The sequence below is a fragment of the Microtus oregoni genome, unplaced genomic scaffold (assembly GCF_018167655.1).
Source record: "Microtus oregoni isolate MIOR12 unplaced genomic scaffold, Mior012 000015F_ref0000493, whole genome shotgun sequence".
In the NCBI taxonomy this organism is placed as follows: domain Eukaryota; kingdom Metazoa; phylum Chordata; class Mammalia; order Rodentia; family Cricetidae; genus Microtus; species Microtus oregoni.
In genome coordinates, this window is record NW_024543074.1 from 36,546,748 (window position 1) to 36,564,926 (window position 18,179).

The window sequence follows — 18,179 nt, forward strand, 5'->3', positions numbered from 1 at the left end:
GCTTTGAAATAGTAAATCCATCTAAACAAGGGCTCTCCTTCAGGAGACCTGACGGATTATCTCATTCAGAGAGATGGCTGTGATTTGCTCCTTAAAAGGTGCTGAGATTTTCTGGAAAAGATGTGTTTTTACCCATGCATAAATAATTTTCACATATTCTAGAGTAAGTTTAGGTTAAACACAACAGTAATTATGGCATATGGGGGGAGGGTGAGAACGTTCTCTGTCCTCTTATTCACACTGACACTTTGTGCTAATGGGGACCTTCCAGCCCTCTGCTGGGGACCCCAAGCCCGATAAAAAGCATTTCACAGATGGAGGCTGCTCTTGGTGCATGCACACCTTCAATCCCAGCATTTGGGGGGCCGTGGCAGGTTGGTATCTGTGAGTCTAAGGCATACCTTCATAGTGAGTTCCAGGCCAGCCGGGGCTGCATAGATCCTGTCTGTCTCAAAACCAAAAACCACAGAATTTCTAACAGAGTGAGGGAGAATGGAACCAGTGGCTGCCCTCAGAGGTGAAGAGCTTGTGAGTTGGGCAGTCACAGTGATTCTTCTGCCCTTCCAGGTGCATGCCCTGCCCATCCCCGCTGTTCAAGGGTGGGCATACATAGGGATTTGACATGGAGCCCAAGCTCATCATAGGCAAGCCTTATACCATTAAGCTACATCCCAGCCCTTATGTCACAGTTTGACTTTAGAAGCTTTGGAGACCAGACTGGCTGCTGTGTGCATTTGAAACACAGAAAAAAAGGCTTCAGGAGAGGTCCTGGGGGGACACATGGCTAAGAGAGGCTGGGCTGTTGTGTGAATGAAGACTAGGGTGTTTCCTGTAAATCTTCAAGGAAAGAACGAGGCAACAAGGAGAGGAAGACCAATTCTAAGGGAGAATTTGGGGTGATTGGTCTCAGAGATGTGGGCTCCAGACCCAAGGACTGGAATCCTATAGATCTAGCAGAGAGAGGCTGAAGTACTTCTCAGAGCTGGTCCAGATCCTCTCAGGATCTCTGTGTTGTTATTTAGGAGCTTCTTACTGAAGTAGAGGGGTGTAGAAAGGTAGCCCTCCTGTGCGTATTACTGAGTTTAGTAGGTAACCAGGACTGGTGTGAGCTGCCATGTGCCTGCTGGGAGCCCAGTAATCTCAGCCATCCCTTCAGCCTTGCCAATGTTAGGGCTTCTTTCCCACGACCCAGTGTTTTGAAGCTGAGCTGCATTCTCTGAAAGCCAGGATCGAAATACTTTTTACACAAGGGACAATTCAGGCTTTGTGGCTGTGCTCAGCATATCTAGAACAGTTGGTAAGCAAGTGAGTTGGCTGTGTTTTATGGAAGCAGGCTTTGGGAGGACTGGTCTTAACGGAGCACTATTCGGGGAGCCCTGGTCGACAGCCGCTTTCCGCGGTTTTGTCCAGTGGACTCCTTACCAGCACTAGTTGGTTGACTGCAGACATTTCTGTTTGTGACTTGTCAGTTTAAGGGAAATTGCCCTGTAGCCTGCGATAGAACCTTTGGCTTCCCATTAGAATGTCTCCTAAAGGGTGCTCTGCTACAGAGTGCTCCTAGCCTGCTGGTAGAGCTGCTCTGAGCTGCCTAGGTCCAGGTGGTCCCACTGCTTGTGTGTGAAGCCTGTCTCAGATAATGGCATTCTGACAACAGCAGAGCCACACTCAAGTCCAGGCAGCAGTTAGGAAGACTGTGACTCAAGTTTAGTGAACAAGCAACTTAGAGCTATTCACAATGATCATTTTTTGTATTAGAAACACTGAAAATGTTTTTCCATATTTTTGTAGAGTTCAAGTGTCTGAATGTGTGGAGAATGCCTGAGGCAATGTGCTTGCTAAGCTGAAGAACCCTAACTGCTAGGGGAGGAGTCCTGGAAGAGCCAGGGTGGTGCTGGTGAATTCCTCTGGTTTTTACTAGGAAGAGGTATTTGTGTTTTATTGCATAATAAATATTTTAATTTGCATAATAAAAATTTAAAAACTAAAACAACAAGAAGACAGCTGCCCCAGTCCCCCAAGAGCTAGCTAAGCTGAGTAAACAAAGGAAGAGGAGAAAAGGACGCGTGGGCCTGGACGTCTTCCACCCAGTCTCGCACTTGCTGTGTGAGAGAAGGACTCTTAGGCCAGAGAGGGTTAAGGTCACCTTTAGACTAGGCCCTATTCTTGTTCTGACGTGTCACTTGGGGGCCCCACTATGTACATTTCCTACAAACACTATTATCTGGTCAGCCTTGTTGCAGTTGAGAAGGAACAGAACAAATTTATTTATTTATTTAAGCAGAGTCTCTATGTAGCCCTGGCCATCATAGAACTGGTTCTGTGAACCAGGGTGATCTCAAACTCAGAGATTGTCCTGCCTCTGCCTCCCAAGTGCTAAGATTAAAGGTGTTCCCTGCTATGCCCAGTGATTCTTTTTTTTTTTTTAATTTATTTATTATGTGTATAGCATTCCTTCCCTGTGTGCCCGCATGCCAGAAGGGGACGCCAGGTCTCATTACAGATGGTTGTAAGCCACCATGTGGTTGCTGGGAATTGAACTCAGGACCTCTGGAAGAGCAGTCAGTGCTCTTAACCACTGAGCCATCTCTCCAGCCCTGCCCAGTGATTCTTATATTTATTATTATTATTAAATTTTTATTTATATCTGCACCTTATGCATGCCTGGTGCCGAGGGTGTTGGATCCCTAGAACTGGAGTTACAGACAGCTATGAGCCTCTGTGTGGGTGCTAGGAATTGAATGAAGGTCCTCTGGAAGAGCAGCCAGTGCTCTTAATCACAAAACCACCTCCATCATCAACAAGTTAAATTTTGGATGTGACACAGAGCAGCTGCAGGGTGGGAGTGTGGGGAGCAGGTGTTATTGAAGATCTGGGCCATTTATTCTTTGTTTAAGGATCAGCTAGTCCGTGTCCTTGCTAATGGCTTTGCCATGTTTCTGTGTTAATCCAGGAGGAATTTGGTTGTCAGAGAATAACAGGAGGTTGTCCATAATTGACTTTAAGCAGCAAACAGTAAAGCACTGAGCTCTTCAGCTCCGCCTTTCTTGTAAGTTTATCGTTTATTCCCAGTGGGCATGAAAAGTAATGAAAATGTGGTGCCTTTTGCAGTCTTAAACTCCAAGGGCTGTTCTTGCCCACAGTATATCTCCCTTAAGATAAAAGCCACCGTTATGGCGGCAGCTGTTTGTCCTCTGCTGAAACCATTCTTTGTATACAGACAAAATCTGCTCCGGTGTGTTTATATGCGGTGATCTTTATCTGTACTCTTTTCTTCCAGGCTCTGAGACGTGGAAAGCTAAGAAGGTTTTGATGTTTTGTGTGGCGCCTCCTGAATTGGAAACCAAGATGAACATAACCAAAGGAGGTCTGGTGTTGTTTTCAGCAAATTCCAATTCCTCCTGTATGGAGCTTTCAAAGAAAATTGCTGAGTGAGTTCCAGTTTTACCAGTCAAATCCATATGCACTGTGATATTTTAAATTTGATAATCAGACTGTCGCTGATTGTCAAGCTTAAAAGCAGGCATAACTAACCTGCATATCATCTGAATATACTTATGTGAGTGACCATAACTCCCGGGAGTGTGGTAGGCACCACTGTAGACAAATTCTTGGAGTCTAGCAGACAGGAGTGAATGCAGTGTACGAGAATAGTTAGCTTATATTTTAGTGTTATTTTTACAAACTGATTTAACACATATCAAATCTCTACTATACATAAAATATTGATCTGGCCTGGTCTATAGAGCTAGTTTCAGGACAGACTCCAAAGCTATAGAGAAACCCTGTCTTGAAAAACCAAAACCAAACCAAACCAAAAAACCTTGATCTGGATGTTGTGAGCTATGAGCAGGCCAGTCAAACACTTTCTTTTCATGTAATTTACGTTTTAGTATGGGAGTCAGACAAGCAAGCTAAGACAACTAAATAGGTAATTTCAGGTGGTAACAAATGCCAGGAAGAAGGCAGTGAGGGCATACGAATGGGGTAGAATAGTCTAATTTAGCTTTTAAACCAAGGGATGTTTAGCAATTGAGAGATCCCAATAAGCCATCAGATGAAGGTTGGAGTGGAGCCCACCCCTCTGTGCAGAGAGAGCAACAGGTTCCAAGTGCTGTGGCATGTAGGAGGTATTGGTATCTATGGGGAACATGGGCTGTGGGGCCAGAGCACTAAGAAGATGGCCTGTGAAGCAGGAGAGCCAGATTGCATAGGCCATGGGTGGTCATGGGGTGAGATCGGGTAGGCAACAAACAGATATGATATAATATTTACTTTAGTTCATAATTAGAATAACTTTTACTTTTGTCAACTTATAAGTCATCTCTAATAGTAAAGATGTTGGGTCTATTCTGTTGCCTTCTCAGCTTTTCCCCCTTTCTCTTCTCTAGGCGGCTGGGGGTGGAGATGGGCAAAGTGCAGGTTTACCAGGAACCTAACAGAGGTGAGCTTCCTTGGACATATATATTGTGGATCTTACAGGATGTGGTGTAATGGGTCATCAAGTTATCCTTGACTGCCAGACAGTTAGATCCAGTTATCTAGTCAGTTCTGATAGCAGGAAGTCAGGCAGGCAAGGTGGAGAATCTGGTTTTTAATCTTTACTAATACTATATAGAAATATCCCTGGTGCAAGTCACATGTAGGATTGAGTGCTGGTTCTTAGATGTCATTCAATAAATACTGCAGAAGGATGTAACCAGCTAGTCAGCTGGGTGGAAATGTTAGTTAGCTGTTGTCAGTAACGTGATTAAGTACTGTGTGCCTATACTTTTAGTTTGTAGGTATGTGGGCATGTGCACAATTACATGTACACCCATGCTCATATGTGCTGCATTATTAAACCCAGGACCTCGTGCATCCTACCTACTGGTTATTTAATTCGTATAAAGCAAAGAGTTAATGCCTTAAAGTGTTTCTAGAAAATAGTTGCAAGAAATGTTATTTAATCTTTTTTTTTTAAGGCTTATTTCTTTATTATGTGTATAGTATTCTGGCTGCGTATATGCTGGCAGGCCAGAAGAGGGCATCAGATCTCACTGTAGAGGTTGTGAGCCACCATGTGGTTACTGGGAATTGAACTCAGGACCTCTGGAAGAGCAGGCAGTGCTCTTAACCGCTGAGCCATCTCCCAGCCCCCTTGGCATTTCTTTAGAATGGTGGGCATTCTTAGTGAAATTCTTCTAGCAAGGGTAGTGGTCGACTTATATGGACATGAGAATCCTTGTCTAGTCATAAATGGGATAATCTCTGTACTTGACATAATCTTCTGACACATAGTAGGTGCTCAGTAAACACTCATTCTCTCTCTGTCCTCACTACAGGATTTTGTCTGGTATTTAAGTCTTAGAAAGCTCTCAACCAGTACTGCTGCTGTCCTCCTCTAAGTGGTGGTTACAGAGCAGAGCATGATTGAAATCTGGGGGGTTCTCTTTAGGGAGACTGGATGAGGGAGTGCTGTGGGAGGATGGGGCTATGGAACAAGGCAGGTTGGTTCACTCCCCAGCTTAGGAGTAATGAGATGGGAAAGCCTTAGTTTATTCAGAGAAACTAACTTCTATATTCCTTACTGTTCATAGATTCTGAAAACCTGGGTCAGGGATAGGTATAAAGTCTCACAAGTAGCAGTGTCAGGGTTTAGATCTAGACACCTTGACTCTAAAGCCCATTTGTAGCAGCACACCACAATCTTTTGTAAGCACACTCATTTTTTTTTTCTAATGATCTTGCTACTTTGGCACCAATGGACTTACTATGTAGCCCAAGGTGGCCTTGAACTCACCTTATAGCCCAGGTTAGCTTCAAACTTGAGATTCTCTTGCCTTAGTCTCCTGAATGCTGGCATTACAAGTGGGCATCACCACACCCAGTTGTTTTGTTTTGTTTTTTGTTTGTTTGTTTTTTTCTGTTAGTGAAATGGAGCACAGAGTCGTGAGCAAATTATTCTACCACTGAGTTACATCTCCAGTTTGCCAGCATTCTAATGAAAACTTTCCAACAGGAGATAATTGAAAGAACAGTACCATGACTGGCCTTATTGACATCTACCACATGGGTTTGGTGTTTTACTATCTGAATATGTTACTTAATTCTAGATACCTGGTCACATCTCCTACATAAAAGTTCTTGCTCATAAATAGAATACTTTTGTCACATTTTAAGACATTAGCTATAATTATGATTTTTGTCGTTGTTGCTATTTTTATGTTTCCTAGCTTCAAGTGATTGGATTTTTCCATGTTTAAAATTTTTTTGTTTTGTTTTGTTTGCTGGTCTTTGTGGCCCAGTCTAGCTTCCAACTCTGTGTCCTCCTGTCTCAGCTTCTTGAGTGTTGGAATTCTAGGCAAGCACCACTATGCACAGAAGGTTGATGTGGTTCTTGTTGATATAGAGCTGGACCACACATTGCCTTTTTCCTCCAGTGTTGATGTTACAGACCTTCCCCTGTGGAGTGTTCTGTCCTGGATTTGTCCTTTGTTGCTAATAACAGGTGTTTAAGAGCAGGTATATTCCCTGATCCTCTTTTATCCCACAGTATACTGTTTATGCCTCAGTTTTCATTTGATGCTGGATGACTGAGTACATCATCACTGCTTTCCTGTGATGGGAGAAGCCTAAATTTGATTCAGAAGTATGACTAATGGCGATATGCTAATGTCAGTGAGTTTTGTTGTTTGGTAGTAGTCTTGGTTTCTGTAGTTTACAAGGTTGGAAATTAATGCAGACTTGGTGTATATCTTAAAAATTTGAACTATATCTTTCCTTCCTTTTACCTTTAGAAACAAGAGTCCAAATTCAAGAGTCTGTGAGAGGAAAAGATGTATTTATCATCCAGACCATTTCAAAGTAAGTGGTTTCTCACTGCCTGTTGGGTATGCCTATCAGTCTGAAGACCTGACCACACGGGAAGATAGTTTAAAACTGATGTGCTTTTGCTAGTCTTTAGTTTCATTTTATGTGAGGTTCTTGCCTACATGTTTATTTGCATACTATGTATGTGCCAAGTACCTGCAGAGGTCAGAAGAGGGCATCAGATCCCCTGGGACTGGAGTTCAAGATGGTCATTAGCTTCTATGTAGCAGCCTCCAGATCCAGTGGAACTGAGCCTGAGAGCAGTACCACATGCTCCTGGACACCAGGAGAGCCTGCACTCTTCACCACTGAGCCATCTCTGCAGCCCCCTTTTTGCTAGGTTTTCTACCAAAACCACTGACTTTCTTACCCCTTGCCCCCTCAATCCTTTTTTTGTTTTGTTTTCAACTCTTGATATGTTTCCAGGCCAGCCCCAGACTCTTGGTCTCAAGAGATCGCTCTGCCTTAGCCTTCCCAGGCAAATATCACTGTGACTGCCCTTCTCTGGATTTGTGTGTTTGAGTGTTTGGTATTGTTTGCTTTGACAGTTGTCAAGAATGGCAAATTGCTGATCCTTCTGCCTCTACTTCGTGAGTTCTGAGACTACAGGCACATGTCCCTGTGCTCAGTTTTATGCACTGCTGAGGATTTAACCCAGGGTGTTGTGCATACTTAGCAAGCACTCTACCGACTGAGCTGTGTCTCCTTTCTGTATTCTTAGATGTATTTTTTATCTTATGTGTATGCATATTTTGTGTGTATGTATGTAAATGTACTGTATGTCATCCTGGTTTGTATGGAAATCAAAAGGGTGTTGAATCTCCTAGAATTGGAGTTAGGGACAGTTCTTAGCCATCTCTCTCTCTTTCTCTCTCTCTATTTATTTATTTATTTATTTATTTATTATGTATACAATATTCTATCTCTGTGTGTCTGCAGACCAGAAGAGGGCAGCAGATCTCGTTACAGATGGTTGTGAACCACCATGTGGTTGCTGGGAATTGAACTCATGACCTTTGGAAGAACAGGCAATGCTCTTAACCACTGAGCCATCTCTCCAGCCCCCTTTTTTTTTTTAAAAAATATTTATTTATTTATTATGTATACAATATTCTGTCTGTGTGTATGTCTGCAGGCCAGAAGAGGGCACCAGACCTCATTACAGATGGTTGTGAGCCACCATGTGGTTGCCGGGAATTGAACTCATGACCTTTGGAAGAGCAGGCAATGCTCTTAACCACTGAGCCATCTCTCCAGCCCCTCTTTTTTTTTTTTTAAGATTTATTTATTTAGGGCCTGGAGAGAGGGCTCAGTAATTAGGAGCACTGTCTACTCTTCCAGAGGTCTTGAGTTCAATTCCCAACAACCATATGGCTCACAACCATCTGTAATGAAGTCTGGTGTTCTCTTCTGGCCAGCAGGCATACATGTAGGCAGAACACTGTTTATATAATAAATAAATCTTTCATTAAGATTTATTTATTTAATTTTACTTGTGTGGCTATTTTGCCCACATGTATGATCAAATATTTCTCTCTCCACGTGTTCTCAGTCTTGACCAGGTTACAGAAAGCCTGTACACCAGGATCTTCTTTATGAGATGCCAAGAGATAGACTAAGGATTGGATAGTGTCACATTCAGTGTCTGCTGCACTGTGTTGGTCGGTTAACTTGCTGATGGATTAATAGCAGTAGTAGGGATCAGACTAAGTTCCTCCTATTGCTGGGCAAGCATCGTACTATTAAGTTGTACTGCACCCCTTCTTTTAAGTACAGACTAGTTTAAGCTACTAAAAACCTAGGACAGATTTTAAATGAAGGCAATCCTGTCCATTAACTGATGTTTTCCTGTCATCCATTTGCTTATCTGAGTTAGTGGTAGTATTGGCCTCAGGGTGACTGTCTCCTTGTTACGGTTCCCCTGCTTACTATTCCTTACAGAATGCTTTTCTGAAAGTATTTTTAATTCATCTGGGATCAGGTTTGTTCAATAGTAATACAGCCTTCTCATCCTAATGTTGGCATTCTATTATTAACAATATTTGTTGAATAATTTTAATAATTGGGGTTCTCTTACATGTGCAAAATGCTTTTGTGCTTGGAACAGTAGTGAGGGAAGACACACAGAGAACATGAAAACCAGACAAGGTAGTGCATGCCTGCAATCCCAGCACTCAGAGACTAAAGCGGATCATTAGTTTCAGAGTAGCAACATGGACAAGGTGTATTTGTCCTGTAGGCCATAGGTTGTATGCATCCGTGGCCCAACACATTTGTAGACCTCAGTATTATGTCACAGTGTCAAAAAGTTGGCAGTCCCTGCCTGCATAGTTAACCTTTCTCTCAAAGAAAGCAAAACAAAAAGTAGAATTTGATAGATATCAGATAGACCATAGAATAAGTGCTTTGTGACATATAGCACAGAATGGGGAGTTGTCTTGCATTTAAGAGCCCCTAAGTTCAATCCTAAAATTGCCAAAGTTTTTTTTTTTAATGATCAGAGAGAGTTGGGATGATGCTAGTCGGAGGGTAAAGGGACAGACAAGGCAGGCCTCAGTGAAGAGGAGAGTTGGTGTCTAAGAAGGCACATGGAGCAGGTGTCAAGGTGGAGACTGTGAGAGCAGATCTTAGAGGGCCCTGGGAGGCACTGTGCAGCTGTGGGTGGAGGGGGAACCATTTCAGGGCTTTAAAGACAAGCTGCTCTGTTTGGAGTGTAAACTGAGGGCTTCAGGGGGAGCAGCAGCAGGCCACTGTCACCCAGTGGGGGTAGTAGTGGAGCGGTGAAGGCAAAACCATGTGAAGAGAGGCATCTAGTCACCTCTAACTGTCCAGAATAGCCTGAGGAGCAGTGTGGCCAGTGAGGTGGTGGGCACAGGTTTTATAAAGATGTAGGCATTTTCAGAGAAAAGCAGTTCATTTAATATGGGTTAGATTTTCACATTCAGATGGAAACGCCTAGCACCAGTTAGTTAGATTGCTTTCAGAAGGGGATCTTGGGCGAGAGATGGGGCTGTGAGAGTGGCCAGCATTTACAGAACTGAGAGATGAAGGGTGAAAGGAGGAGGAGACAAATTACTGTGGCAAGAGCCGTCGTAACCAAGAAAAGAACCACAGGAAGCAGTAGTGTCTTAGTTGGGATTTCTATTACTGTGAAGAGAAATATTTAATTGGGGTGCCTTACAGTTCAGAGGTTTAGTCCATTTTCATAACTCTGGAAGCATAGTGGCATGCAGGCAGACATGGTGCTGGAAAAGAAGCTGAAAGTTCTACATCTGGATCTACAGGCCACAGGAAGAAACGGAGACCTCAGAGCCCACCCCCAGTGACAGACACACTTCCTCTAACAATGCCAAACCTACTCCACCTAGGCCACATCTCCCAATAGTGCTAGTCCCTATGAGCCTATCGGGCCATTTTCATTCAAATTATCACAAGGAGGCAGAGGGACCTTGTGCATCTAATGTAGGCACAGGCGAACAGCTGCCTTAGAGGCAGCAGAAAGGGAAAGACTGACTAGCCAATGGATTTAGCCAAATGTTGGAGACTCTTGATGGAAGCTGGGGAGCATTTTGGATGCTAAAGTTTCTTTGGCGTATTTATGGGAGAGAGAGAGTGAAGAGTAGGAGAGGGCAACTGTAGACTTCTCTCTTGGGGTGCCCTCCAAAGAGGGACAGAGGACTGAGATGATGAGGAAGAGGTTCACAGGAACGGGGGCAGGAGAAGGGGTGAATGATGGTGGCACTGGTCCTCTACAGAGCAGTGAGAAAACAGAGGGCGTCTGCTCAGGAGCTGATGGAGCTCTGAGAGAAAAGGGTTTTGTCCTTTTTGTGTCTAATGCTTTGTCTATTATAGTTATAAGTAACATACTAAGTGTCTGACACTGTCCATGACTTTCAGGGACGTGAACACCACTATCATGGAGCTCCTGATCATGGTGTATGCATGTAAGACCTCATGTGCCAAGAGCATCATCGGCGTGATCCCCTACTTTCCTTATAGCAAGCAGTGCAAGATGAGAAAAAGGGGCTCCATTGTTTCAAAATTGCTGGCTTCCATGATGTGCAAAGCTGGTAAGAATGGCAGATTGACTTCGTTTGTTTGTTTTTTGAGACCGTCTCTTTATGTCTGGCTGTCTTGGGACTTATATGTAGACCAGGCTGTCCTCAAACTCAGAAATTTGCCTGTCTCTACCTCCAGAGGAGGAAAACTAAAGATGTGTACCACCATGGCGGATTTGTCTTTTACCTTAGGAATTTCAAAGCATTATCTTGACTAGAGTTCTGGACAGAGAGCAAACAGTGGAACAGCTTTTAAAGACATTTAAAGACAGATAGCTTATACAGTGGGCCCCCTTCCCAGGAGAGGTGTGCTGGCCTGCAGTACTGCATGGTTACATTCCCATCCCAGCTGGGTAGCAATCACATCACCAGTACCCTGTCCTGGGGGAGGAGAAGACCATCACAAGACTGGTCACATCGCTGGTGACCTGAGGTTTAAACTTATCAATTGTTTCTTTTTGGAACTTGTCATTAAGTGTTTTGGGACCATGGGTATCTGAAATCATGAAAAACATATCACAGTAAACTGGGGTCTGGTTTAATTAGAAAACTGCAGAGAATTCTGCTTCCAACACCCTAAGACACAGAAGTAATGAGAAGAACTTCTGTTTCATTTGTTTCCTGAATTACTTGTTTAACATTTGTGTTGACAGTTTCAGTCATATTCAAGTTTTGAAAGAGAAAAAGTCCTCTCTGCACCCCCTGGTAGTCCAGTTTGTAATTTTGTGAGAAACCATCACTTTCGAACCTTATTGCTAGATTCTAGTACAGGAACCATCTTCTGTTAAATATTCTCAGGTTGTAACAGCCTAAATATTTTTGAAAAACATTTTTGTGTTTTCTAAATTAGTGTACAGATTATTAGTTTTCATCTTTTTTTATTTTTCTCCATGGTGTTAGGATCATCTTTCATTTTAAAGATGTGTGTGTGTGCGTGCACATGCATGGGCATGTGTGCATGTGTGTGTGTGCATGTGTGTGTGTGCATGGGTGTGTGTGCATGGGTGTGTGTGCATGGGTGTGTGTGCATTGTGTGTGTGCATGTGTGTGTGCATGTGTGTGTGTGCATGTGTGTGTGTGCATGGGTGTGTGTGCATGTGTGTGTGTGTGTGCATGGGTGTGTGTGCATGGGTGTGTGTGCGTGGGCGTGTGTGCATGTGTGTGTGCATGGGCGTGTGTGCATGTGTGTGTGCATGGGTGTGTGTGCATGGGCATGTGTGCATGGGTGTGTGTGCATGGGCGTGTGTGCATGGGTGTGTGTGCAGCTGTGGCTCTTGTTCCTCAGCTGAAATTTACCTTTCTTCTGAGACAGGATTTCTCATTGTCTTGGAGCTCCTCAAGTAGGCTGTGCTATTTTACCCCCCTTCCTGTTTCTCAGTACCTTTCTTTTCTTTCTAGTTTCATAATCCATACCATACACTAACATATATATATTCATACATATAACATTAAAAGGTAGGATCCACATATGAGAGGACATGCATATTTGTCTTTCTGAGCCTGGATTACTTTGTTTAATATGATCTTCAAATCCATTTTCCTACAAATTTAATTTTTTTTTACAGTTGAATAAAATTCCATTGTTTATATGTACCACAATTTTATTATCTAGTCATCTTTTGTACTTCTAGGCCGGTGGCTGATTCTATTTTCTCATGGTTGTGAATAGAGCAGCACTATATATGGGTTTTTTGGTTGGGTTTGTTGTTGTTGTTGTTATTGTTTTGTTTTTGTTTGTTTGTTTGTTTTTGTAGCTTTGGAGCCTGTAGCTCTTGTAGACCAGGCTGGCCCCAAACTCACAGAGATACGCCTGCCTCTTCCTCCTGAGTGCTGGGATTTTAGGCTTGCGCCACCACCGTCTGGCACCGCATTATATATGAATATGCAAGTGTTTGTGTGGCAGAGCATATCTGCAAAAGAGTGGTTTAACTGCGATATATGGTAGCCTTTTGTTTTTTCATATTTATCTGTGTTTTGACTACGCTATGTCTGTGTGCTACATGTCTGCAGTGCCCTCGAGGTAAGAAGAGGACATTGGATCCTCTGGAACTGGAGTTGCAGGCCTTTGTCAGCTGCTGTGTGGGTGCTGGGAACGGAACCAACTCTTTTGGAAGAGCAGCCAGTGCCCTTAACACCTAAGTCATCTCTGCAGCCCCTGGTAGTTCTATGTGTGATTTTGTGAGAACTCTCCACGTTGATTTTCGTGGCGACTGCATCAGTTTGTACTCCCAGTAGCAGTGAATAGTGTTTCTATTCCACAGCTTTGACAACAATTATTGTTACTCGTTTTCCATTCCATTCTGACTAGGATGAGATTGAATCTCAAAGTTAACTTTTTTTTATGATAGGAGGATTTTTTTGTTTGGTTGGGTTTTTTGAGACATGGTCTCAAGGGATTTAAGGTGTGCCTCACCACACCTAGTTGAAAGTAGTTATTTATGTTTCCCTGATTGCTCAAGGTGTCAAACACTAAAATAATTTGTTGTCCATATTATGACTTCTTTTGAGAACTGTCCATTCGGTCGGTTCATTAGCCTGCTGTTTGATTGGCAGTTTGGGGGTTTGTGTTTTGGGGATTTTGGGTATTTATTTTGTGCATTTCTTTATATTCTAGATAACACCTCCCCTGATATGTCTGATATGTAGCTTGCAAAGATTTTCTCCTGTCCTGTGGGTTGTCTATTCATTCCACAGCCTAAGTATTTCTATGTGTTTGTAGATTCTCACACAACTCTCACTGTATGTGTCAGCCTTCTGTGCTTGTGAGAGTGTATGCTGATAGGAGGTACAGATCACAGAAATTTGTGCAAACAAAGGGATGAACCTTCCCCAGGTCACTGCTTCTTACACTTATTATGGAATATATTTCCCAAGTAGCTTTGCAAAGAAGGCAAAAGCAAAACACGGCTTTAAAAAAATGTGAATTCCAGAACCCTCAGCCATGTTAGTTAATGACATCACTGCCGTGACAGCCCTGACAAGAGCAACTTAAGAAGGAAGGTCTATCTGACTCCCAGGCTGAGACGCAGCCTTCTCAGCACAGAAGTTAAAATAGCAGGACCTTGATGCAGCGCCTCACACTTCGTTTGCAGTCAGGAAGGAAAGCAGTGAGTGCTGGACTCCTTATGCTGCTGCAGACACCAGCCCAGGGAGTGGTGTCTCCTCTGTGTAATCAAAATAACCCTCACAAGCACGCCAAAGCCTTATCTCCTAGGTGATTGCAAATCCTATCAGGTTGACAGTATTAGCCATTGGACCCTACAAAATGCTGACATGGTGAGGGCGAGAGCACCTGGTCTTGGTATTACTATCGGGTTTTGTCATCCCTGCTAAGGAAACTTCCGGGAGATGCCATCTGCTGCAACAGCACTTTCATAAGCACTTCTTTGTTATGATTCCAGGCTTAGCACGTGTGCTGCCAGAGCGAGCACCGCTTCTTTGATATGTCTAAGGGCTTATTTTTATTTTTGTGTATGTGTGTGCATATATGTACATATGTGTAGGCTTCTAGAGGCCAAAAGAGGACCTCAGCCTCTGGAACTGGAGTTATAGCTGGTTGTGAGTCTCCTGGCGTGTGCTGGGGACCAAACTTACATCCTTTGCAAGAGTTACTTGTTGAGCCATCTCTCCAGCCACTACCTCTGTACTTGAAATGGAAGTGAAAATTATGCATCTCATATTACTAAAACTAGGAGGAGTAGAGGTGCCAGGTTTTCGAGTGTTTGCCCAATCATTGTTGTAGTATTGTGGCACTGCTGACGTGTTTAACCTGTTTACGTTTGAAGGTCTAACTCATCTCATCACTATGGATTTACACCAGAAGGAAATCCAGGGCTTCTTCAATATTCCAGTGGATAACTTAAGAGCCTCCCCCTTCCTGTTACAGTATATTCAAGAGGAGGTAAGCTAGATCTAATTTTTATAGTAATATTCTGGGATGGTACAATTCTATTTCTTCGGGTTTTCTCTAAAAGATCAAAACTTTATGTATTTGATTTAAAGAGCTATTATACTTCGTATGTGCACATCTCTAAAATTTCATGTCTGTATTTTTTTCCACTTAACTCCCCTCCCCCCAATTTTTATATGTATGGCTATTTTGCTTGTATATATGTCTGTCCATCATGTATATGCCTAGTGCCCAGCAAGGCCAGAAGAGGGCATCAGATCCCCTAGAGATGGAGTTACAGATGGTCTGAGCCACTTTGTGGTGCTGGGAATTAACCCCAAGTCCTAGAAGAACAACCAGTACTCTTCACTGCTGAACTTTTCTTTTTTTTTTTTTTTTTTTTTTGTCCTGAGACAAGGTTTCTCTGTGTAACAGTCCTAGTTCTTGTAGACCAGGCTGGCCTTAAACTCAGTGATCTGCTTGCCTCTGCCTCCTAAGTGCTGGGATTAAAGGCATGCGCCACCACCACCTGGCTTGCTGAGGTGTTCACCTCACCCTCCTTATACTTATTGACTTGTGAGTTCCACATGGCTGACTTTTTCTTGTTCACCCCACCCTCCTTATATTTATTGACTTGTGAGTTCCACATAGCTGACTTTTTCATCCGGTTTTCATATTTTGCACATTTTGCTTGCCTTTCCCCTGTCCTGTGTCTCATTTCATCAGTTCCCTTTTGTTGTTAATTTCTGAAGGAAAACTCTGTCTCTTTAAAATAGTATCTGTTTTTTTCTTGACCTGACCCTTTGTTGGATCACACAGGGGAAGATTCTATCCCATGATCTTGCCCAAATGCTTTCAGAATTTGTTTAATCTGATAAATATATGTAATCTGCTAATTCAGAAGCCTTTTACATTTTTGGTTTATGGTACTCTGGTGTTTTGCTTTTAGGAGCTGTTGTTAGCACATACAGTGTTTCTCTGTAGTGGTGTTTCTCTGTAGCAACTCTTCCAGAGAGCTTCATTCTTGGTGTTGCATTTGAAGGCAACACTTTGGATAATTCTGAAGTATGTTTTCTGGTTGATGGTCCAGGACTTCCTTGTGGAGCCTGTTTTAGAGTCCTTTTGTTTTGCCATTGGTTTTGTTTGGTTGGCTCTTCTATCTCTCTAGCAGGGTTTGATGTTGTTGGATGATAAAGGCATAGTATCAGTGACTTCCTTGTTTGCTGTGATAAGATCTGACAGAGCAGCTGTTCACTCACAGAGTTAGGGCACAGGCCCGTGGTGGGGAGTCACTACAGCAGGACCCTGGGGCACTGTCTGTCACAGCATCCCTTCAGGAAGCAGAGCTTGCTTTCTCCTACTGAGTCCAGGTCCTAGTCCATCTGTGCCACCCATATTTAGGGTGACTCTTCCCTCCATAGTCAAACCTTCCTGAAAACACACTTGTAGACATTCTGAAAGGTTTACAGTGGAGATTAGTCATCACACCCATTCATAGTGAAATGAATTAGAAGTGTGTTCTTTAAAGTTCTTTAGAGTTATATGTAAGACCACCAATAAGCTAAAAAAATAGTGTAGACTATTCACTAATTCAGTTCGTTTTGCTTACTGATTTATTTTGAGATCGGCTTCTGTTCTGTTACCAGGCTGATCTTGAACTCTGGGGGTCAGGTAATCCTCCTGTTTCAACCTCCTGAGTGTTCACATTGTACCTGGCCGTAACTTTCTATTTTTGTGAGGCCAGGTTGGAGTTCCTGCACTTGTTGGTCTAACTCTTGCCTGCAGCATCCCGGGGAGTCGGCTCTCTCCTCTCAGATTTGCTCATTAGCATGTTTCTACTGAGCTCCTTATTTGGACTAAGAGCTTCTTCCTCCTAGGCTTTTTTCTTGGTTCTTTCTCATCAAACCTTGATATTGATTTATAAGATTTCCTGTTTTACCTTCTCCTGTTTTTATTAGAGTCCTTTGGTTTCACTAATGGCTTTGTTGGCTGTTTTACTGTCTCTTGACAGGGTGTGGTATTATGAGGCAGTGAAGTGCACGGGATGGTTCAGAAAGACTTCTGACTGGAACAGAACACCTAAATGGATATCTTTTTCTGCCTTCTTGCCTGAGAACAGTGGATGGGTGTGTCTTTCCTCTAATGCAAGTCCAGCCAGCATTTTTGTTCACTTACTGTATACTTGCTATCTAGCAGGGCTTTGGAAGGTACAGCCACCTTTGTTAAAATTTAGTGTTGGGGTAGAGAGAGGGCTTAGCTGTTAATGAACTGGATGCTCTACTAGAGAACCAGTTTGCAACATCCACAAGGTGACTCACAACAGTACCTCCGGTTCGGTTCGAGGAATCTGGTTCTTTTCTGGCCTCTGCAGTACCGGGCATAAAACGATGGTACATAGACAAACATATAGGAAAAAAACAACTGCCATGTTATTGTGAGGAAACAGCAATGGGAATGGTCTTCAGTGGAACAATGGCACTTGATGAGTTGGTTATGTTTTAAGACTATAGTTTGAAAATACTGCCAAGATGAAGTATGGTTAAAAATGGTTCCGCTCCGTGTATACAGACACAATGGCGTCTTCCCTAATCATCATTAGCATTAAGTACTTAGTTTTTCAACAGTGAAAAGGTTCCCAAAGTTGCTGATTATTTGTTTGCTTTTTTGGTTTATTTGTTTGTTTTTTTTGAGACAATCTCATGTAACATAGACTGGCATCAAACTACATAGCCAAGAGTGAATGGGCTTGAACTCCTGATCTCCTGCCTCTACCTCCTGAGTGCCTGGCTTATGGTTATATACCACCTCACTTTGCTCTAGTTAACTTGGTTTTTCTTGTAAGTCATGTGTTGGTTGGTTGATTGGTTTGTTTGTTTGGAGACAAATCTTACTATGTAGATCAGGCTATTTTCAACGCACAGAGGTCTTTCTGCCTCTGCCCACTGAACGCTAGGATTAAAGGTGCCGCCACACTTGTCTGTTTTTTGCATTGTTTGTTTGGAGGGACTTTTATCGTATTTTTTTTTCTTTTTCTTTTTTCTTTTTTTTTTTTGTTTTTTTTTGTTTTTTTTTGTTTTTCAAGACAGGGTTTTTCTGTGGTTTTGGAGCCTGTCCTGGAACTAGCTCTTGTAGACCAGGCTGGTCTCGAACTCACAGAGATCCGCCTGCCTCTGCCTCCCAAGTGCTGGGATTAAAGGCGTGCGCCACCACCTCCCGGCTTATCGTATTTTTTTAAGTAGCACTAGGTTGACAAATGGCTTTCCTTAGCATGGAGTGACTATGACTACATTGTGTTTGTCACCTGTTTAAACCACAGTATTTTGGAATATGACATGAATTTGGATTCAGGTTCAGTGAATGTCATCCTTGTATTGTGAAATTAC

General features: G+C 42.9%; 1 protein-coding gene across 7 annotated transcripts in view; it reads left to right on the forward strand.

Moving 5' to 3' along the window:
- The window catches only part of Prpsap2 (phosphoribosyl pyrophosphate synthetase associated protein 2), a 37,427-nt gene that overhangs the window by 2,305 nt on the left and 16,943 nt on the right, over window positions 1-18,179 (forward strand). For 3 of the 7 annotated variants that reach the window (XM_041665450.1, XM_041665449.1, XM_041665448.1), the window contains exons 2-8: window positions 1,789-1,924; window positions 2,951-3,046; window positions 3,278-3,428; window positions 4,389-4,441; window positions 6,777-6,843; window positions 10,747-10,919; window positions 14,693-14,808. In XM_041665450.1, the coding sequence (XP_041521384.1) occupies window positions 3,310-3,428; window positions 4,389-4,441; window positions 6,777-6,843; window positions 10,747-10,919; window positions 14,693-14,808 (528 nt within the window). In that variant the 5' untranslated portion in view covers window positions 1,789-1,924; window positions 2,951-3,046; window positions 3,278-3,309. The remainder of the gene's footprint in view (window positions 1-1,788; window positions 1,925-2,950; window positions 3,047-3,277; window positions 3,429-4,388; window positions 4,442-6,776; window positions 6,844-10,746; window positions 10,920-14,692; window positions 14,809-18,179) is intronic. The other 4 variants (XM_041665452.1, XM_041665455.1, XM_041665453.1 and 1 more) reach the window with 4 other exon arrangements.